This window comes from Tympanuchus pallidicinctus, unplaced genomic scaffold (genome assembly GCF_026119805.1).
Source record: "Tympanuchus pallidicinctus isolate F22 unplaced genomic scaffold, pur_lepc_1.0 scaffold28, whole genome shotgun sequence".
Taxonomy (NCBI): Eukaryota; Metazoa; Chordata; class Aves; order Galliformes; family Phasianidae; genus Tympanuchus; species Tympanuchus pallidicinctus.
The window spans coordinates 3,631,866-3,655,582 of NW_026294745.1; the positions used below are offsets into that span (position 1 = coordinate 3,631,866).

At 38.7% G+C, this 23,717-nt stretch overlaps 1 protein-coding gene and 1 long non-coding RNA gene across 4 annotated transcripts in view; one reads left to right on the top strand and one right to left on the bottom strand.

Annotated features, from left to right (window-relative positions):
- The window catches only part of LOC128084598 (uncharacterized), a 30,090-nt gene extending 17,614 nt beyond the window's left edge, over positions 1-12,476 (bottom strand). The window contains exon 1 of the long non-coding RNA XR_008208622.1: positions 12,385-12,476. This is a non-coding gene — a long non-coding RNA (uncharacterized LOC128084598). The remainder of the gene's footprint in view (positions 1-12,384) is intronic.
- GLT1D1 (glycosyltransferase 1 domain containing 1) overlaps positions 1-17,181 on the top strand; it is a 41,470-nt gene extending 24,289 nt beyond the window's left edge. For all 3 annotated transcript variants that reach the window (XM_052690823.1, XM_052690824.1, XM_052690822.1), the window contains 5 exons: positions 612-661; positions 734-777; positions 1,023-1,143; positions 7,235-7,333; positions 15,448-17,181. In XM_052690823.1, coding sequence (XP_052546783.1) covers positions 612-661; positions 734-777; positions 1,023-1,143; positions 7,235-7,333; positions 15,448-15,594 — 461 coding nt within the window. In that variant the 3' untranslated portion in view covers positions 15,595-17,181. The remainder of the gene's footprint in view (positions 1-611; positions 662-733; positions 778-1,022; positions 1,144-7,234; positions 7,334-15,447) is intronic.
- The last annotated feature ends 6,536 nt before the right edge of the window (positions 17,182-23,717 follow it).

Below are 23,717 nucleotides of genomic sequence, written 5' to 3' on the forward strand. Positions count from 1 at the left end.
CTGTATCTGAAAAGGTTCAAATATTCTAAGCTGAAAATATAGCCTCAGGTATTCCATTTACTTTGTTAGGCCTTCACTGCCTAATCAATCAACCAATACATGTGGTTGATTAATGCCAAAAAGCTGATTCTGTTATAGAGTTCTATTCTAGTCATCGAAGAATGGCAGATTACTCTTGAGTACATAATAACTCAGTGTTAGTTGCAATGGTTGCAGTTGCTTACGAAACAGGTAAACTTCAAATCATTTTGTCTTAGTGGCCAGGGTCACTGCATCCTAAAGAGCATTGCTCTCTAAAGATGATTTAAAATTACAATCTGAGCTTAGTTAAATAACTCTTGAATCATAAGGCATTTCATGAAGCAGAAATGCTAACTGCAAACTTTCAGATATGCCAATCTTTTGAATACAGATGAGTAATCTGAGGGCAGAGCATGAAATCAGGTACATATTCAGTCCTCTATGTAGAAATACATTATTTAACAAGCTAAAATTTGCTCTTGCAGCTATTTACGTTGGTTTTAGAGGAAAAGGAATATTTTCTGTGTTTTAAAATGATATTAAAAATGAAGAATTTTGATTAATAGAAAGATCTTCCTCTTCTATTTTAGATTGGCACAGAAAGGACCCCACTGTTCACCTTGGCATTATTGGACCTGCTGTAAGTTGATGGAAGTTGGGGGAAGGGAAAGTGGAAGGGGAAGCTTTATCAGACCTCTCTTTCCTTGTATAGGTTGATCCACTTCTAACACATGAGATGAAGGAGAAAATCAAAAGGTAAAACACATTTGACATAATTTTCTCACAATGGGTATTCTGTAAATTTTAGACCTTTGTAGACCTTTCCACATTTTATCTTCTTTTCTATCCGATTTAATCACGCATGCAAGCAATTGTTAACAGCAGAACCATGTCTGAACTGCTCAGATTACCTTCTATCACTGCTCTGTTTTAGCAAGAAAACTTAGACCACATTAACACATTCATAGGAGGTCTCCTATTTGTATGCATCTTACTCCTAGGGCACCTGGAGTACATTTATTACAGGAGATGCCACAGGATGATCTTCATGCTGCTATGAGAAGGTGCTTTGCTGTAGTGAACAGCTCCATTTCAGAGGGGATGTCTGCTGCAATTCTGGAGGTAATTGCATCTTAGCAGTGAGGTTTTTCACTGAGGTTACAGTGAATCTGACATTGCATTTTCTCACTAGAAATGCATGTCAACATTTTACATCTATGTTTCAAAGCCAGTGAAGACATAACAAAACTGTTTCTTCTTGCAAGTGTTAGTTATGGTATTGATAGGTTAATCTGACAAAATTCTATGCTTTCCCCATTTTTTTCTCCAAGGAGAGAGTATAATTTTATCACTCTTGTTAAATTAACAACACAGACACAACATGAGAGTTGTTCTGATTTTCTGAGGTTGTCATTATTCTTAATTCAACATCCACTTCCTGATAATGTTACTAAAATAGACTCTCATTTATTTTTACATCCTTTCAAAAAGCAATCTAAGACCTGTATTTTTTATTTCATTCAAATGAATTCCATGCTCTCTCTTTATTTTTTTCTTATAAATATTGAAAGTTAATAACCAGATCTATTTCATATATAGAGTAGGACTAGCTTAGTGCCAGATACTTACCAGAAAAAAAAAAGTGTTCTTAAAAGGTGAAGTTCTTTGGGCTGATGTTTTTTTACTCTTTTTTTTGGTGGCTGGTGAACGTTGGTTCATTATGATCTCAGAAAATCTCAGAAATTATTATATAATCTGTAGTAATGAATTACCTATTGCTGTTTCTAATGAATAATCACATTGCATCTTCAGCATGCATCTTAACGTTCATCAGATGTAAGAAGGAAGCGAGCACGCTACAAATTGTAAATGCTGGTTAGATAGCAAATTTCTTTCTCTTTTCAAAAAAGAAGTTGAAGGGGTATAAGAATGTGCTTCTTCACAGCAACAACGCTGTCTACATAAACAAAAAATACTACAAATAATGTATTTTCCAAGTTTATCAGCGTGGCTGATAAAAACATGTAGTAGTAGTTATGTAGTGTAATACTTATGTTCAGTAGTTGAGATGAAATGAAGTGCTACCAACACAATGCACAGCCCCCACCCAGTCCCTGACTCAGAGAAGTAAACTTAAGTACCTGTCACCTCCTCCAACCAGCTGCATGTTCCCTTCAGGAGCACTAAGAACAGTCGACCAAAAAAATCAATCTGATTACTTCCTGAGAATGTCAGTGAGTTAAAGAGAAGGAAAAAAAAGCAAAACAAAGACTGTTAAATGAGAAGGCATCTGCAACAGAAGTGCAAGTGTGCTTGGCCTAGAACTGATGAGACTATGAGAATAGTTTTCCCATCACATGTGAGCAGTTTAAAGCTAAGGAAAGAGCATTTCTCAGGACAGGGAGTGTACATACAACATCTTAGCAAATACATAGTAACTCAGTTACTTCAGTTTACTTCAGAAGTAATGTTGAGCCTGCTTCATGGACTACTGAAGTGCAATTCTAACAAGTTTTGAATCTGATAAATCAACAAGGAAAGTTTTTATTTACACTCTTTCCTGAGTGGCTGAACTATTCAGTTAACCTTTCAGGGCTATTAGATTGTCATATATCACCTCTATTGGAAAGCTACTCTTAAGTTCCCACTGGACAATCAATGTTGATTAATTTATCACCAATTCAAGATGCAAATCTCTGTCCACTGGAAAAAAAAAAAAAAAAAAACACCTCTAAGAACTCATTTTTCTCACTGAAAATCTCTACACAGGCAGAAGAGTTGATCATTCCTACACTTCTGACTTTGCTGTTGTTGGTTTGCATCAGAAAAAAAACCCAACATCTTTTACAACGTAAAATTGGGAGGAAGCTCAAGCTATGTTGCAGTTTTAGAGTTGTTCCCATCACCTCTAAAAGCAAAATTGGTTTTTAGTTACTTCTTAAGAAACTACCTGAAGCTTGCCCACTCAGTACCTCAGACTTGCTTGAAGGCTTCTTCTGAAGCAATAAAGATTTGGGTACTGTGCATCTGTTTACTACACAGTTGTAGAGTGGGATTTGATGACCTGCTTATAAATTACCCTGCTGTAAAAATCTCTCCCTCTCAGAGGAAGTGTCATTCTAATAAAGTGAAGTCTCTGCCTGAGATGGTCAGCAGTAGGAAGAGCCATCTGCTAAGATCTTGTTAAATTAATAAGGCAGAAAATGATGCATAAAAGTCTTTCAGTCCGAGGCTGGTTGTAACATCTTGCTTGAATTTGGAAATGCAGCTTTCATTCTCTTGAAAGCTCAAAATTGAACCAGATCATGAATTTGTAAACACTGAGCACACTCCTAGCTTGCTTTCAGTATGAGGTAAGCATATAATAGATAAATATATAACCATCTCAATTTCAAACCTGCCTTAGGTATGAAAGAACTAGAAACCATTACTAATTACCTTGTCATTTACTACTTAAATATTGGTGATTTTGCTCTAACTGACCTGTTTTCTGTCTGGCATTTGCATCAGAGAAAACAATGTAAAAGCAAACATTTAGCATGCATCCCAAACTCAGATAGCTGAAGAGTTCTGCATGTTCCCATGCAAACCACTACTGCTAGAAAATTTCGTCTGTTTTTATACAGTTGGAAAGCAAAATGTTTTGAATCCACCCCATTTAATCATTTAATTCTTTTTTATGCTTTCAGTTATACTACAACTGTTCTAAAAATCATTAGATTGCCACGCATACTAGATTTACAGACACACGTAAAAGCCAATTTAAAGAAAGTAAACATTGGAGTGAAAGATAGCCAGTCTGTTCTACCATAGGGCATAATTCATTCTTAAACAACATGTGAAGAAAAAGATCTTGCAGAGCACTGAAATTGAAGAGGGGCCATAGGTCAGGGGGGAAGAAAATAAGGGTCAATCCAAAACACAGAATTGAAAATAAAACCTGTATTTATATTGTTAGCCCCACACTATTGGTTAGAAATGCTTACTGTGTAGCTTGATTCCTGAACTTGAATCTCCATCCTGTACTCTTTTGAAATAGCATTAAAGCACATTTGCATTCAGGTTAATGTAACAAAACAGATGGCCAGTGGACTAACATGTTACTTCATGCTATTATTTGTGGAACCTGGGTCAGTAAATTATATATGTTCTCAACAATGCAAATGATTATTTTTACTGCTTAAAAATGGGCTAAGTATCTAAATTACACTCTAATCCACTTCATGCAGTAATTATTTACAGCACAACCCATTTGTTTAAGGCTATCTAGTGCAAAGGCAGCCCCTCATCTTATGTATTTAGCCATCTGTTCTGTCTTTCAGTAGATATAACTCACTGGTACCTATGTGTTTTGGGACCTGAAGTTTTCTGGTGTAGCAGTTACTGCCCTACAAGTGTTTGAGACAGAACAAATGTATTTCCCTTTACAGTACAGAAATTATAGAAAACTAAATACAGACTTAGTGACCAACTTCAGTGAGTTATCAACTAATTAACGTTCAGAAACAAGTAAATGAACAGACCTTGTAAAGGTAAAAAATGAAAGCAAAAAATGTATTCTAGACTCCAGGCTGAGCTATAGCAATGCTATGCTGGCTTGTAAGGAGATCACAGCCCAGGACAGACCTGACTCAAGGCACCACATTTGTACTCAACCAGTGCAGGCACAGTTTCCACTACTCCCTGGGCTCAAATACAAACTCCTCTGCTTTGTAGGTAACTATCCTGCAGATAAGTGGCTGGTCTTGTGGTTTGTGTTTTGTCTGTTTTCTTTCTTTATCTTTAACGTGATTTCTCTTGAATGAACAATTGCTTGTTTGGAAAGTAGCCAGATCTGAAATACTCCTGTGGTTTTGTTTTATAAAGGGAGAGATGCAAAGAGGTGAGGAGAGGGCCTTAGGCAAGTGACAGTGAATGCCAACATGCTTCAAAACCACTATCAAGCTCTTGATTTTCAAGTGCAATATTTTTGCTCCCTGTTCAATGAACATTTTTGAGTGACACCAACAACAGCCAGCACACAGAACACAAGGGCATTTCAGCCTGTCAGTGGGAATGGCTTAAAGTCTGCTGAATCAGAAAGAAGCTGATGCTTGTGTGGTAACCCCAAGTAAGGTCTGCAGTTGAGTAAATAAAGCCAAAAGCAATCCAAACCTGTCAGACACTGCACCTCCCATCTCCTGGGTGAAATTTGGCATTCAATAAACTTTGTTGTACTGATTACATACAGTAATTGTATACATTTTTAAAACCTATCTTTGGAAAACATACATATCTATTTTCTTTAACAGTAAGTCAGAGGAAACGACAAAATAATTTGTCTAAATTATGACAAAAATGACTAAAAACTGTATTTCTCCTCACCAAATAATTTTCAGTAAGAGGCAGTATCACAATAGACTGTTACATTTAGAAATCTGATTTGTAGTTTTTAATACTCCCCATTTGTCTCATTAATCTATTTGTCTGAATCACCTCCAGTTGACACAGTAGTTTCTGGTATGAAGTGTAGAACAGGTTATGTCATTAAGGGTGATTATTATTTCTAGACCTCACTGCAGCAAAGCAGATGGCTGTGCCATAAGCACCGTTGAATTTCTACGTCCAGTGTAAATTCATCTGTAGAGGTGATTTAAGCACAGTTTCTCATGGATACTTTAAGCTATTAACACGTTCAGTAAATTGCAACATTCCTTCGCTGTTCAAAACATAATTGGTTCTGTACAGTATCAGTCAAGGTATCAAGGTTTTTTTGCCTCCAGTTTTATCTGAACTATAAAAAAAATAAAAAGCAAATGACATGTTCTCTTGTTTTGTTCCTTGGGGTTTTATTTTCCTGCTACACAGACTGAAGGAGGATTACTCCCCATCCGGGAGTGTAATAGCAGTAATTAAAACTGCATTCACTCAGAAGCGTCAGGGAATCAGTATGGAACACGGAACAGATTAAAGATTTGGAGGAGTGAATTTCTCTGTCTTTTAACACTGTGATACTTACTCAATATGAGTTTTTCTAGGTTTACAGTCAGTCAGTGTACCTCAAGATTTCCAAATTCATTGATAGCAATTGAAATTTCAGATAGGGTATGCATGAGTAACAGCACTGAGTGACCAGGTTTGCACACTGGGTACTTCAAAATCTAAGCCATATTTTTTGAAGTTGCCTGGCCTGAGGTCTCTTGGAAATGGTTTGCTGTCTTTGAACGGATGCTGTGCTACATCTCTGCTCCTGATTCTGCAGGCAGCCTGAAGTGCTGCCATGTTGAAACTCCACGCTTCCCTAATAATGAATATACACACATGAACATGCATGTATATAAGACATGAATTAATAAAGAAACCAAAAAAACAACAACTGGTATAATCTAATTCTACTACTTCTAATGAATTCCTTGATCAGTGAGGAATTGCGAACCAATAGCTTTGTAGGTAATATGTTTTGAAAGAGGGATGCCTTCTGAAAGCATAACCTTTTCTCCACCCTGCATGGTACGGTTCAGTTGGAAGCTCTGTGTCACTGCACGCCTTCCTGCATTCCCTGAATGCTCAGAGGACAAGCCTGGCTTTAATGACAGCGGCCAGCAAAAGCAAAGTTCCTTCAAAAGTCTTATATGACCAATAGGAATCAGAACTGAAGAAAGGAGCCAAGCGATTTCCACTGTCACCAATACTGATGCCACCCAAATCTCTCCAGTTCTGCACATGCTGTAGAAAGTCTGAGATAAAATGCATTTTATGGAACAAAAGAGCAAATACTTTATGTTGAAGAGAGCTGGCTTTTGGTGCTATAAACTAAATCTCTCTCTGTGTGATAATGGTGGGAGTTACAGTGACAACCTTTGATCTGAACATTAATTTTATCCTCTTAAAACCTTCCATATGTTGGGAACTTCCAGTAGGAAACAATCCACGTATTTTGAGAAGGAATAAAGGATAAAACAGCTATTAATTGACCTTCTGGATTGGTTGCTTTTGAAATTACAAGACTGATACAAAGTTAAAGATAATAAACTTGTAGACTGATAAAAGTAGGAAATATTTGAGAGAAGTTACATAAAGGAGATCACCTTAGACATGATATCTTTCAGCTGTAATGCTGAAGAAATGGGAAAGAACTTGAATTGCTTCTGCTTTTCATTTTAAAATTGTCACCAACATCTCAAAATAGCTGTATTCTAATAAACTATTATTTCCTTTCTCCATTTTCCACTAGGCAATGGACTTGGATATTCCAGTGCTTGCAAGGAACATTCCTGGAAATGCAGCAATAATAAAACATAAAGAGACAGGACTGCTATTTTCAGATCCCCAGGTAACAAAACAATAAGAAAACTAGTTTTCTTTCCCTTTCAAAAGTTAGGTTCGCTTTCTGTTACATGCTAATGTCTCTCCAGGAACTCAACTTTTTCACTGAACAGTTTTCCTCAGATCCCTGTAAAACTCTAGGTGTTAAATTGCCTGACTGGAAGCTCTGCTGTTGTCTCACATTCACTTTGCAATTCGCTGAACTTTTACTAGGTGTCAGCCTTGCTGAATGTTTGTCTAGCCTGTGCTGCTTTAGAGCCTGCCAAATGAATGGGGCTCAGTTCTCATCAACTTAAGCAATTCAGTTTTGAAGGTTCCATAAGAAAGCCTTGGAATAAACATTATGCATCTGTCGTCTTTCCTTTTGAGCATTAACTTAAATATGAACTTGTATTACACAACCCAAAGCTACCTGAAAGAAGTATGAGCCTGAAGTCTTAGATAATACATTATCTATAATGTCCAGCAGTAAGTGTTAATATAAAGCATTATTAAGTCAAAGATATTGCTGAGTCAGAAAATAATTAATGACTAAAATCTAGCAAAGTTTCAGAATAGAGTCTCTATGAAGAAAAGTTCCAGTGGGAAGAGAGAGGTTTTTTTTTTTTTTTTGTTTTTGTTTTTTTTGCATTGTGGCTTTGCTGTTATGTATTTATATAGATGTATAGGAAAAAAAGTGTGTTTCAGACAAGTTCCTGTACTCAGTTTATTCATTTTTCTTATAGAGTTCCTCTACAGAAGAAATACCAGAGAGGTTATCATAGCTACTTTGAAAGTCCCCATTCATAAATATTACACAGAGAATTCTTTTGGTTCTTTTTTTCCCTTTTCTAAGGACTAACATTAACATTTGGTTAAAGGAGTATTTCTGCTTAGTTTAGTATACTTTCTTAAATCATTTCATGCTCCCATCATATGTAAACCATCATACAAAGAAATCTCATATTTAGTTTCCAAATTAGTTATGAACCTATTTTGCAAGAACTCACTCATTTTAGAATTTGAGACCCAAACCAATAATATAAACATGGTAGCAGTTAGGGAAGAAAGCATTAAAAAAAATGCTTATTATTCCATAAAACAGAATGCCCTAGATACTAACTATTGGCTAAATTTTTAGTGTTTTACCCAACTCAAGATCAAATACGGCTTACTGGAACAGTGTATCTGATAATTTTGTGAAGTACAAGATGTATGATATTAACCACTTTGTGGAGTGTGTGATTAATGTATCCTATTAAGTGGTGTTTCAGGCAGGTGAGTTCTGTTAGTTCCATTATATTTAAAGACATGGAAACATTCATGCAGGTCATGTTTTTTCTTTTTTTCTTTTTTTTCCTGGAATATTCAATGTTTCCAGTGGTTTCTACAGCAAAGTTTCTGGAATGTTTTTTGCTGGGGAAGCATGCTCTCTTCTTGAAATACCCTTTCAAAATGGGATGCTTTCAGGATAATGGAGGCTGAGATGTAAAGGTACTTGTAAAATTATTTATACATTTATTCCCTGCAAACAGCTCTTTGCCTTCCATATGCTTCTTCAAAACTTCAAGGATAAATCATCATGTTGAACATGCACAGAGATGGCTCTACTGATATTAATTCTGATTCATTCTGGTGTTTCCCTCTACATTCTGCTTGTATTTGGCATAGAATTCAGATACATTATTCATACCAGACCCAATTAGCTTCATCATACATTCTTGTATGAAGCTTCTTCTGTGATCTCAAAGCATCTTACGTTCCAAGTTTTATTTGGAATTCAAGATCAATTAAAATATGCTATATATTTCCTTAGTTAGAGAAAGGCATAGTTTTAAGCACAGTAGTTCCAATGATATCTATGACTGGTTTCATTTCGTTTTATAAAAGCCTTTTTATTATATTATTGGTGTCAAATAATGTGGAAAACATCAACGTTTGCTGATGGGCCAGAAGACTTTTTGTTTGCAGGATAACATTCTAATCCCACTACAAAGCTGAAGAACTTTCTCCTTGCACAGACATGCACAAAATGCCAATCGTTTTCACTCATGGTCCTAAAGATAAAGTAACCATTTCATTTTGTAGCTTCTTATCTCTCCAAACCATAATAAATACAGTTTTAAAATCACTATTTATTGTCTATCAGAAGTCAAGAGCTACACTAGATCAAAAAATGTGATTCAGTCAGAACACTTTCAGTTTCAAGGCATTTCTCTTTGTTTTAATCTTGGAAATAAAAACAACGTCCACAGCACCTTGAATGTTGCCTTTAAAGATTCAGCGTGACAACAGAGATGGAAAAACATCCTCTTTTTTGTTATTCTGATTACTCTGACACCTTCGATATCTGGTAGAATATCCTTCTACAACTTCAGTGACGTTAGTCTTCCTTGTTCTTACATTAGTTCTATCAGAAACAAATCAACCAAAACTGTTTGGAAACTGTCAGCTTTCCTAAGTATTCACCATGTTCTTCCTGGTAATTATAGCTACTCTCATAGACGGCAGTTAAAGGAACTTGCTCTTTCACAAGAAATTCCTGTCATACTTTCATTTCCTTTCCAATACATTCATTTGTTCTTCAGAAAACAGGGACAATGAGGAAAAAAACAAAACAAAACACCAAAACAACTAGGAACACCTAGAACTCCGTTCGCTCTCCCTTTTCCCTATACTGATGTCCATGTGTCCTCTCATCTCCATCTCTGTGGCAATTCGTTAAACTGCTCTGTCCTCCCTTCTCCTGCAGCTTCCCTTTTCAGACTGCACTGGAAAAAAACAGGTTTTATTCACATACACAAGAACTGTCTCTCTTCAGCTGCTCAACTCTACCCATTCCTCCATGAGGAAAAAGAAAAAAAATGTTCTTGAAGTAGAGGTTTTGTCATCTCAGGAGGGTGCCAGATCTCAACTTCATCATACTCAAATTCCTAGACTATTTCATTCTTCTGTCCTTTTGTCTCTGTCCTGCAAATTGAAGTGTTTATTTCATCTCACACAGAGACAGGCCTTTACACTGCCACGTCTGTTTTGTCACGCAGCCTTGTCCTTTAGTCACAGGATGAAAGGTTGGTCTAAAGGGATACACTACAAACTGTCAAAATCTGTGCTCAGCAAATTCAAACAAAAGAAGGTAAAATGCTGCTCTGCACACAAAACCCACTCTTCTCTTTTAGCCCAAAGCTAAAAACAGACCTCAATCCAGAAACAAACAAACAAGAAAACCCCACAACCATGTAGGATACTCAAAGTGGTTAGTAGATGTGAATGGCTGCAGTCCTTCACGCTGTGATTGACTTGCAGTATGTTACACTTCAAAGAAAGTGGTTTAAATGGATTGGGGAAAGATCAGTATGGTGTCCAGGTGGCTGGGAAAATCTGTCCCTGTCTTGAACAACCTGGGCCACCAAAGACTTAAGAAAAAGGTTGAAGAAATCTTCAGTGCTTAAGTTCAGCAGATTCTCTTTCCTTGTGATGTATGTATAGGTCAGGAGTATAAAACACTGCTTAATTTCAAGTTGTTACTGATCTGGGTAGGAGAGGCTTCACAATGTGGTTAGTTTAAAAGTCACTGTGTCTGGTCTGTGGACTGCTCTATCCACTGAAAGCTGAATTAGAGGGATGTAAACTGATTCTTATACAGTGGACATCACTTTGAATTGCGATCACTTGGTATTCTTCATTTATACTTGGGAAGTGAACTTTCACATCTTATAGGCAAGTAGAAATATTTTGGGCTGAATTGTAGTCACCATTAACTATTTGCATATATGCTGAGGCTTCGTGTCTGAAAGTCTTGCCAATCACTGAAGATAATATGGAGATGGAAATAGCAGTTAAACTAAAGGTGAAAGCTATGAAACATTTTGTCCTTGATACTACATCATCTGCACACCTTACTTTTAAATCATGGCTTGATCCAGCCATTACTTGAATTTGCAAGTTTATGGAATATTTGACACTGAGTTAATGGGATCTGAAAGAAAAAATGATAAGGAAGAGAGAATAGCCAGCTACTTTGGGGCAATAAATAATGCAAAACCACATTAAATGAGAAAACACAAAGAATTATTCTGCACCCTAAGGTTCAAAATTATATGTCCAGCATCTGTGAAAACTTACCAAAGGAGCCAAATAAACAGAAGTAGGTAAACAAACTTCAAAGCCAGAAAGAGAGGAGCCAAACACTGACTGAGTTTGAGTGCATGCAGGACCTGGAACGACTACTGTTAGCAAAGAAAACTTTTGAAGTTGCGAGAGGGAAATGCAGCTCAGCTGGCTACTGGCAGCAACACATTGAGTGCACATGGCTTTCCTCTGCCAAACGTGGGTCAGTGCCATTCCTACCAGGACATCAAGCCAGAACATAGCTGAAGTTTTTAAGCCCTTTGAACCTTGGTACTGAATAGTTTAATTTGTGACTGCGTGCAGTGCCAGCAATTACTGCTTATGCTTCCTCAGCAATACTGACCTGTTGCTCTATGAAATACACAGACATGCCAGGTAACTTCTCAGCTTTGCCTACCATAAGATAGATCTGTCACTATTCTGAGTTTACCTACAGCTGGCATTTACCTTCCCTGGGGTGATTCTCTGATGTTTAAGAATCATGTTCTTTTATCTGCTGAAGCTGATACAAAATGGTTTAATTGCAGACTTACTTTCATTCAATAAATAATAAATAAACCATACATTTTACTTTCATCACCATAGCATCAGTATGATTCCTGTAGTAATTGAAAGAACATTCATTCTCTTTTTCTCAGTTCATTTTCTAGCTTTGTTTTTTAGATAGATACTGGTATTTCTGGGCTTCTGCAAAAAAATCTCACACTGAACTTTGTTTAGGTATTAGATAAGTTGGTATTGTCTTTAAAAATGATTGGTCAGTTTACCAGGAGAAAAACATAACATGAATGTCACTGCTGAAAAATGCCTGTGAAACATTACTCATAAAGAAGACCGTAACACAGTGAAAAGCAGAGCAGCAAGGTCACAGACTGCAGCAAGTGAGGATTCGCTCAAATGCAACAGCTGCAGGCACAGAAATAAAATTAAACAAACAAATCTGCTTACCTTCAGAAGGCCTTAGGAATGCAAGGAGCTCCACTGAGATGCCTTTACCTGGGCTGCCAACCCTTAAATGAGGTCTGGGAAGGGGGTGGATCCTGGCTCTACTCCTTCCAATCACACAGGTGCATTGCACTGCATACACCTGAGCTTCCTTGGGTTGGCTCTGCCTTCCCACCAGCTGCTCCATCACTGCTTCAGGTCATGTGTCAGTATTTCCATTACACAGCACATGTAATATACTTCTGGATATACATAAGATGATCTTCCCTCTATTTTGTTTATGGCTAACTGCTGAGGTTCAAATTTACACTGTGTTTTCCTGTGACATCTACAGTAATTTTACTCCTATATGCAAACAAAAGGCTTATTAGATATCTTGTTATCCCTCAAGCATTAAGTTAGTGTACATATCACCTCCCTCATGGTAGCCTTAGAAATGTGTATCACCATGTTTGATAATGGAAAAGTAACATGAATTTTGCTCCTTCACCAAACGTGAAACATACTTCACATCTACAATAAAATGATAGTGCACAAATGTTCATGTGAATATCAATTGCACAAATACAGCATAACTGCTGATTAAGGCATGGTACCATGCCTTAAGTAGTTCACACATCATAGGCTTTTCCAATTAAAGAAAGGGTGACACCTGAAAAATGAAGTTAATGCTGACCAGAGCTCAGTAGCCAAAACTGAAAACAAGCTAAGCCAGATGCTTTGGAAATATGAGGCCAAACCTAGATAAGTCATAGCAAATCTTCCCATTGGCTTCCAGTCAGAGAACGCCTAGCTGATGGTCGCATTTGAGTAGCAGAAGTAGGGATAAAGCTGAGAAATCCTCATTCCCAGCCTCCCAGTATTTTTCCATTTGTGGTTACTCTCTATTGCAGCTTCTCAACTTTCATGCTTTGGACTCAGTTTGTCATTTTTCTTGAAATTATCGCCAGCTCTTAGTATTGTAACTGTGAATAAGGATCTCATTTCTTCTATCATTTACATGTTTCCAAGTTTTTGTCCTCCATAGCCACGTTTTAAAAGAATGCTAATAGGACTACCTGTCAAGAAATATTACATTACTGCTTCTGTTCTTAGGTAATTTACATAAATTATTTTTAAACATTACTTTAAATAAAATCCTCCACAGGAGCATAAAATTAAAGTTGGAATGTAGTTCAGTGTGAAGAGTATTTATTACCATGATTATACAGGCAATTGGATGAAACCAGCATAAGTCACGTAAGACTTTCCCACCTTCCCTGTTCTGTATTCTTGGCAGATATGGAGGAAGGAAAAGAACAGATCTCCAGAGTTGGAGTCCTTGGTTGTATCTGCAGTGTCGGATAGATGTGGCCTCAGGTTACTCACTAGACCAGACCTACTTACCAGGAAACACCTGAGTGCAGGGTAGTTGTGAATGGAAAGCAGGCTGGATGAAGCATGTATGTGGCCCTCAGGGCTATTCCAGAGGCAGTGGTTGGGAAGGCAGTAGAGAGCCTGAAGTTTGGCTGGAGTCCTGCAGATGCAGGGAGGAGAGCATGTGGTGTGCTGGGCACAGGTGAAGTGTGTGTGGGGAGAAATGTGCTGAGATCTCTGGGCAGGGAGAGTAGGTTTTGCATCCATTAGCCATGCAAGCTGAAAAGCATCTGTGCAAAGATTACAGCCTGGTGCTGATTTTTCTGTTAAATTTGAGGTTATTGTTAAAATTCATATGTGAAAGTAATCTGTCTAGTATCTACAGTTAGTTACACATCTTTCCAACAGAACCGACCTGTGCACCTCTTGTTTAAATTTCATGTCAGAGTTGTATATATTGATAGTTTGTCTTGTCAGTGAGAATCAGGGCAGTGATTATAACATGTTTGATGTGATTTCATGTATCACTGTCTCCCACGGGTCCCACTATAGTTATGTATTATGCACAGCCATAACTTGCATTACAGCAACAGCATCGATTCTGTGGTAGCCAAATATTTTATATCTAAATATTTGTTTAAATACATTGGGCACCTAGGTTTCCAAGGATAGTTTACTAGTTCACCTAGTGTAGATATAAATGCTGGGCTTATTTGTGATATTTCCTTTCACTGCTGACAGTTTGCATGAACTGTATCTCCTTCTCCCATTCCTTCTTGTCCCCCTTGTCCTTATACACTTATCTGCACTATCAATTATGTACCAGTGTAGGATCTTAATTTTCCTCTGGCACAATAGCTATCTTCATTTCTGAGCTGAACCAAGACAATATTCTGCAAAGATCAGAGCCCATTTGTAATCAAGCTGAAGTATCAGAAGTTGTCTCTCGATAGAATATTAGACCAGCTGCTCAGATTAGTTCAGACATCAAATCTCCTTTCACACACCTGAAGTTCACAAATACTCTTCCCTAGAAGTAAATTAGAGTGGCAGATGAGCAGAAAAAGGAATTGTTATAATCTGCCAGTTCTAGTATTTTGCCAAATATAGGAAATTTGTATACAGCTTTTTTTGTAGAGCATATTGAGTTTACACTGGATCTACAACTGTCCATCTGCAACAACTCTGTAAGAGCTTGTTGCCACGTGCCTGCTCTTCTCTTCATACTGTCACAGTCTTTATGTAGTGAGTTTTCCAGTCTCACTACAAAATTAACTAATGATGTTACAATAGCAATGAAGTTTAAGATCAGATACTCTGATGCCAGCTGTGCTCCAGGCAAGGGAGCAGGTGAATGTTTAATTAATTTATAGCTGGCCTGGCTTCGTAACACTTGTGTAAGCAAATGCTTTTTGTGGCATTAAATTTTGCTGTATGTGTATTTGTCTTAACGCTCCTGGGATTTATCTTTGGTTTTAAATGACTTGGTGGGCTGAATAAAAGATATAATTATTTATTAATCATTGTTTATAAATAAACTATGATAAATAAACTATGATATTTGACCTTGAAAAAAATGACTTTAAACAGCTTCCAATATTGGCACACAGATGAAGAGTTTTACTGTAGCTAAGATACAGGCACTGGTTATTTCAGTATCGTAAGAACTTCAAGGAACTTTTAATTTATTATTTTCTTTATCTTTTTTAGGAGTTTGTTGTGCTGTCCAAGAGTTTGATGGATGACCCCATTATGAAAAGAGAAATTGTAACAAGGGCCAAAGACTACGTGAAGAAATATCACTCATGGGAATGTGAGAGAAAAGCCTATCAGAATCTTGTCCTAAGACTCCGGTGAACTGCCAGACCCAGCAGTCTGTGTAGAGCACTTTAATGATGGAAATGTAATTAGATTTGGGTTTCTCTGGGTTTCTTTGTGGAAGAGATAGTAAGATATGCATTATTATTCTATTCAAATGCAGCAACATCACAGGAGTTGCCTGCTACTTCAAACTATCAAATTTATCTAATTCAGCACACTGTCTCTAGTGTACCAATTCATCACAGACCAGTATCAGTTTGTAAGATCACATAGAAGAAATATATTCCTTGAACAGACACATATTTTTTGTGTAAAGTCCTCAGAAGTAGGATGATTTCTTGTATACAGTGCAGCACTTCACCACCAAGAGCTTATGTCAGATGTTGTGATCTTGTTGCATCCTAACAAAGTGCAGTATAGAATCATTGAAGCATAGAATGGCTTGGATTGGAAGGGAACATAAAGACCATCCAGTTCCAACCCCCTGCTGTGGGTAGGGTTGCCAATGACCAGGTGAGGCTTCCAGGTCCCCATCCAACCTGGTCCTGGACACTACCAGGGATGGGACATCCCCAGCTTCTCTGGTCAGCCTGTACCAGTTCACCAATTTCCTCATAAGAAATCTCCACCTAATATCTTATCTAAGTCTCCCTTCTTTTACTTTAAAGTCATTCCTCCAGAAGCAGTTTTTCTTTCCACTTATACCAATCTGAATATGGTTGGGTACGTGTGACATGCACAATTCAAGTACATAAAACCATGACTAAATATACAGAGTACAAGATTATTAAGATGAAAGCTTCCTTCAGACTAAAAGACAGATGTATCTATTGATATAGTTATCGATGTATACATCAATAAACAGTGTTGATGCTTAGGGAAAACAAAAAATATAGGAAATGTTTTTTACTGCCCTAAAGGTACCTGGATTCCTTTCAGCTAAGCTGGTATGGCTGAACAGTCACGTCTGCATTTTCTCTTGAGTCCTGATTGTAACCATGTAGGTTGGCACAGCACCCAAGGGCCATACATGGTTTCTCATTTCAGAATTGCATGGTACTGCCCTCAGCAGCAAGATGTGCTCGCAGGCAGAGATGCTTTGTTACATAAACTACCTCTTAATTTGCCAGTTACTTTGGTACCTTGGTTATTTATCTATTTGCTAAAAAATTTATGAGACCTATAGAAAGGAATTAAGGGGGGAAAAAAAAGTATTTTTCAGTTTACCATGTATTTTGGAACTGTTCATTCTCATCTGTGGTTCTCAGGATATATTTTAACATACTGCAGTAGGCTATTTTAAAAGGAGACTTATCTATACTTGAAGTCCATGCTAATCATTTTTGCTAGCACAGTGATTATGGACATATCTTTGATTCCATAACTGGTCATCAAGGAACTTGTATTCATAGAAGAAAGAGTGTCATAGTTTCAATTCTTACTGACAAACTGTATGCTTTGTACAGATTTGATCCCGTCCCCATGACTGTGAATTTTCTATTGATTTGAATGGCTATTCCGTCTGACTTTTCTTTGTAATAATGGAGTTCTGTCTTTTAAGCTTTCCTCTGTATTTTGAATGTTTTGCAACCACTGGGAGAGTAAACAAAAAAGGAATTTGAATGTTGTGTGTTGACTTCTCTAAAACATTTCGCCCTTTCGCTTGTAATGCGCTCAGCATTGCCTTCGATAACGTGGGACATCACAATCCCCAAGGGCAAAAGCAGCCTAATCTCAAATCAGAGAATAGCTACACACCCTTTTAAGCACATTTCTCTGAAATCTTTGTTGTGCCCTTTGACATACTGGGATTTGAGCGCGCCTGCACTAATTCTCAGCTTAGAATGCATCTACCACTGAACAGCTTCTCATTCTGCCTCTGCATCTTACTTTGGACCTCTCTGTTAGCAGGATTAGCAGGGCCTCTTGTAGATTTGCAGTCTGTCTTTTAGGCACAGCAAGCTCTGTGTTAAGGGAGGAACCCCTCTGACACTGATTTCAGCATGATGAATGTGGTAGGGGACACTGATAGACAATAGCAATAAATGGTCTTTTTAATCTAGCTGAGCAGACTGCAGGCTGTGCTGGTCCTCCTAAAACACCTCATGTTTCCTCTGCCCATGTGTCTCTAATACTCCACTTATTTAGCATTAATCCATTGGCCTTCCCCACTCCTGTGGCATCTATCATCTCCTGAGAAATACAGATTATTAACAAATAAACAAATACGTAATGTGCGATAGAAATTAGCTATACTTCAAAGCATTGAGCTAACGGTAATAAATGATTGGAAACAGTCACAATTAGAAAGCTTTTCCCAAAGTGTAGAATGTTTATCAGCAAGCTTCAAGGAACTAAATAGATTGAACTGGAATTTGTGTTATTTCCAGCAAAACAAAACATGTGCAAGTGAGAAATTCTGCTATACCCTCAGAATGTAATTAACATATGATTTTTCAGGCTGTATTTAATCTATAAATATGAAAAGTGCATCTGGGAAATAGCGTGCTCATTTGCATGTGATAACCATACCAGAAGCACAAACAAACCCTCTGCAGTATATGCATTAAAAAAAAAAAAAAAAAGGAAGAAAACCAAAATAGTGGTGAGCTCAGCCCTCAGGACTGCTTTACAGCCATCAGACAAAGCAGCACTCATCAATCAAGGGCACTCAGCTTCGATATCATTTATCACATGGGCTTGTGTTCTGCAACATGAAGCCTGTCTAGTGAGGCTAAAAGGTTGGGGCAACAACTGCTAGGGAATTTCATCACAATAAATTACCATTGAATTTATGTTCTAAATTTCATCCAGTCTTATATTCCAGGCCCATAAATATTCAGCGAATCTTGTAAGTCCTCGTAAAGAAAATATTAGACCCTGTGCAGGCAATTTTAGGTAATAATTATCTTTCATATGACTTCATTCAAACGATTTTACAGTTCTGAATAATCCTTTTGTTGTCCTGCAGCCCTAATTACAGTATTTATCTTCCCCTTTTGAAGCCCCATTTCTTATCCAAGCAGCTTTTCAAGCAAGGCACACCTCACTGGGGTACAGACACAGAGCCAAAATAGCACAGGTCCTGTTTACAGGGAAAACATAATGCATTGTGCACTTAGCCCCATGGCTAATTCTGCATTTCAGGACCTTGAAATGTACTGTTAATTAATCCAATTACATGTGTTTTATTTTGCAATTCATTCTGTCATTGAATCCCCAGGAATGGGATGAAAGCTGTGGACCTGTACAATGGGTACTACTGTGCCATTCCTTGGCAAGATTGCTCCAGGAGTGGAGATAATTTGGTACTGTGTGGCGAAGCCCAGTTAGAGCCTGCATTCTGTGAAATGAGAGCTTCCCACATGAACATTTCATCGTAATTAGCCCTACAACACACCTGTTGGAGCTTTTAGGCTACATTGCTGCGTTCCTATTTTATCCTCAGCCAGGATAGGCCCAAAGAGTGATGTTTCCAAGCTGACTTTTTTCTGCTTTCTGCTTTGACATTGGATTAACCCAGCCAGGATAATGCAGTTCCCAGCTCTGCTGTGGTGGCTCTGCTGTTCCCCTTCCTGCCCCGCTCTGACTCTCACTGAAGAAAAGGAAGCAAAGGGAACTTTCTCTTTCTTCCCATAGCAAACAGAATGTGCCAGCTCTTATCCTTCGCCAACGTTGCAATCAACAGCTGGCTCTGAGCACCGGCCTCTGGAAAACAGATCATGCTGATCTGAACTCTTATCTTAGCAGTTAGCAGAGCGCCGTGGAGGTGGGCTGTGCCACCTGGCTGGGGGGAAGTGGGGAAAGGCTTTTGATACAGATCTCTAAGATGTTAAAGATAACAAGTCAAGCTCCTCTTTGGCCTCATTACAGCTCATTTTAGTAGTCACGAATCACACAAAAAGCAGCACTCCCAAGGAGCTGGAGTATGAATATGGCTATGAGGTTGTTCTTTTAATAGTTTGGTAAAGTCTGTATTTGAGGGGGCTTGGTTCCAGTAATAATTAAAGTAGCACAGCATTTGGAGTGTTAACCTTTGAAATTAACAGTGTTACAAGTGTTGTCAGGAATGCCAGAGTTTGTAGGAGCCCTTCATGTTCAGCCAGGATCTGCTCGGTAGCTTGGCTGAGTCAATAGATTAATTCAGAGCCCTTAGGGATGCTGCCCTCGATCTCATGCTGACCACCACTGTTTAAAGTCCTGACAGCAGCCTCAGAGCTCCAAATTAGCCAAAGGTCATTACTTGGTGATCTCAGGGAAATCAGTTTTGATATTAACCTACTTGACATATCAGGACTTAAAAAGGCAACCATCAAAAGAAAACGCTAAATTGTACGCTGGGAGATTTAAAAGTGTTTGTACTCTTTCTGCAAACATAATTTACAATCAGCATAGTCTGAATATTAAAATCCAAACATCTGTAAGGTCTGCCTTCGTGTTTAATGAATACATCAGCACTTTGTTCTTCTTTTATGACACATATTCTCCTGTCTATTGGGCTCATAACCTGCTCAGTCCCTTTCTCCCCTCAGTCTTTTTAATCTGTTGGTCAAAAACTATTCCACATGAAATTAAAGCCTTTGTCAAAGGCCTGTCAGCGGAGATGGGTGCTTCCATGTGGAAATCAATCATTTAATGGCTCAGTGGGATCTGAGCATTTTTTTTTCATTAAGTTGTCCAAAGTAATTTCATCACTCCAGAATGTATTTCCTTTCAGCCCTCCTCTGTCTGCTTGTTCCATGCCCAGTTGCTTTAATGTTTGAAACCAGAATCCCACGGAGCAGCAGCCCCTGCAGCCCAGTCAGCGAGCACTTGGAATTTCCATTCACACACCCCACTGAATGCTGCCTGACATACACGACCAGAAAGCCTCCATCCTCCAAACATTGAATTGCATTCAGAATTTGAGAGCAAAGGTTCTACTTGTAGACAACCCAGCAACTTAAACCCACCAATATAAGAACAAACTGTGAGACAAAAACAAGATATATAGATATATTTGAACAATCTAAAATTTTTCTACAAAGGTAATTTTTATGTGCAATTGAAGTTTCTTTAAATGAACCCTAGTTTCACCAAGGAACGATTCCATCCATTTAGATGTCACTCCATAGGACATAGGAATGACATCTAATTTTAGGTATTAAATATTGAGGACACTTGAGATCTCTCGTCTTTTATAAAAATGTAGGACAGCATTTGTTTTGTCCAGTCCAGGAAATTCATGTGCCCTAAAGCACTCCCATTAAGCTAATTTAAAACATTTGTTTAAAATCAAGCAGCACATTCCAATAAGAACAGCAGAGAACATCTGGCTGCTGAGAAATCGCAGTAGTGAACATCTGACCTGAATCAGCATTTTAACACTCTCACAGCCCCCTCAGCCCTTCCTACTGCTCCAGGAGCAGCTCTGTCACACCTTCCATGGTATTTTAGCACGCTTCTTACCTTGCAATTTCCATTCTTGTGTACTTCAGCACGAATGTTAGACACATGCCCAGTTATAACTATCACCTTGCTAGACAGAGATCTCTTCTTTCATTTGTCTGATTCAATCATCTTGCATCAAGCACTGAAGGCACTGAAACGAAATGCCCCTGTGCTGCTTCAGAAATTAATCCCTGCCGTGCAAAAGTTGCTCTGTTATTTTAGTAGCTTTAATGAAGTGAAATGAGTTACGGAATCTTTAATTTAACTTGAGTAATATATCAAAAGCTTATATGCTCAGAGCACGGCCTTTGCCATCCATTACAGGCTCCTAGCTTCTTACTTTGCAGTTGTTTTTCTTTTAAAAACATATTCAAGTAAGAAATAACCTGGAATCACATCCACTGCAGTGCACTCCTGAGCCTGGAGGAGGGAGGGCTGTGGGCTGGTGCTGGGCTGCAGCACAGCTGATGGGTTCCAGCAGCAATAACTGTTGGCTCTACAATGCCTATCTGCCTACCTGGCAATATCCAGCAGTATCTTCAAGAGGCAGGTAAGGATGTGAAAGGAACACGTTAATGAAGCAGTAATGCTTCCAGGTATCAGAACACAATATTAGCACTTGGGTTCCTATTTAGAAGCTCCAGGAGTCAGACTGTGTGACACCATTGCGGCTCAGACCTCTCACTCCTCAAACCTCAGGGTTATAAGGTATGATCTGAAGTGAACAAAGGCATTAAAGGCTGTCTGACACTTCGTAATGTGGCTATAAATAAGTTTGTTTTGGCTAATTGTTAGTGACAGTAAAGCTATTTACAAACTACTCTAAAGGTCAAGCAAGAGTTGCTTCCTTTTCTATATGGAAACATAGCAAAGAAAGAGGCAAAGGGAACATGTGATAATCGCTTTCTGAAATGGGAAAATATTAGTATTACATGTACTGAATACTCATCATGTTTTAATGCCATTTCACTCTCTTTTTGACCTCAGCATGACCTTAGTAATGATTCTATTCTGAACAGTTTTAATGTCTTCCACAAAGGCTGTGGCTCACTGTGGTTTTTGTAGCTGCTGCTTCTCACTGATTGCACCTTTTATTGTTGTAGCCTTGGGAGATGCTCCCGGCTGTCCCTGGGGCATTACACATCTAGTTACCTAGTGCATCTCCCATGCTTTTTAGTTACTTTTCTGCAACTTAATGAGATCATTTTTCTATCCCTTCCATTCTTAAAACATGTGGTGTCTCTGCACATCATTTGTTTGAATAAAACATCAGAAAGTGTTTAAGCTTGCACAGGAGGAAGTCTCCCAGACATCACTGTTAAGGTAACATTGTTCCACACTGACACGACTTCTTCCCTTTCATTTCAGAGCTTGCCAAGCTCAGATTTTGCCGACAGGCAGATGCTTGGCAGGAGCAGCCACCTCACCCAGCTCTGCTGCGGGATGCACTGCCAGGATGCTGCTGAGAGGTGGGAGCTGCAGACATTTCCCATGGATGTACAGAAAAAAACATAAATGAAATGAGAAGCTCAGCCAAGGCCTCAACCCTTTTTTCTGCTAAGCAGGGCAAGGTTAGAGGGCTTATCAATTACGCCTTTCAAGAAGCTTGCATTTGTTTTGATGATGAGGAAAAGAGCATTCCTTCTGTAGTCTTCTTCTACCACTCCCTTCTCTGACAGGTGAGACTGCAAATCAAGGGCTTTCACTTATCTCTGTTCTCTTTACCTTAAAGGAATGGTGCCTCTTACACTCCTCTGTGAGGCTGGGATCTCTTGATGACCAATGTCTGCCCACGCCTCTACAGATCACTGCAAGAGCTCCCACCTGCTGACATTGTAGCACTCACTCGAGTTTTGCCAGTGCAATGCAATGTTCTTCCAAATGTCACATCAGGGGACAACAGAGGAGGCTAGGGGCTGAACTATTGAGTGGAAGGGAACATATCATGCAGCAGCAATTCACTGGATTTGAATAAATGCTCTGATCCTGGGCTGCGCTCAGTCTGCAGCTAAGTGAGCTGCAGCACTGTGATTGCTGGGGCTGAATGCAAATGCATGTTCATAAGGACCAGGCTGAGACCAACTGCTTTCATCCCATTGAAACAAGATTCAGCATACAAGATCTCAGCTTCACCAGGCTTTACATGGAAGGAGCGGTCTAAGAGAATCAGTCTGTGTTCTCACTACACCCTTACCTCATGCTGCTAACACTGTAAAGTTAAAGTCCATTTCTACAGAGGAAAAATTGATTGTCAGGTCTAGTGCTTAAGCAGTCATTAATTCTTGTGTATAGCTCCTATTTTTGTGTTTTGCTTAAAGTCTCAGCCCCAGACAGTTAACTGAACCAGTATATTAGAAGACGTGTAACAGAGATGGCTGAGGTTCTGCTGGCATCTGCAGAGTTGATGGGCAGCTCAAGGGAAAATGGGAAGATTTCATGCAATGCTGACCCATCTCAGAAGAGACCAAATTCCTGTCTGTGACCTTTTCAGGCAAAGAAGGGAAGCAGTGGTGTGCCTGAGCCCCTATAACAAGAACAGGCTGCAACGGGCACACACAGCAGCACAGCTAGAGAGAATGAGCCGAGTTCTTGTCCAACTTGTAGAGACATAAACGAAGGCAATCGTGGGTCTATGGAAGAGAAATGAATCCTCAGTATGGAGACAAATAGTCAGGAGCCAATTTCCTCTAAACTGCTTTATGGTTGGCAAGATTAATCTCACTTCCATG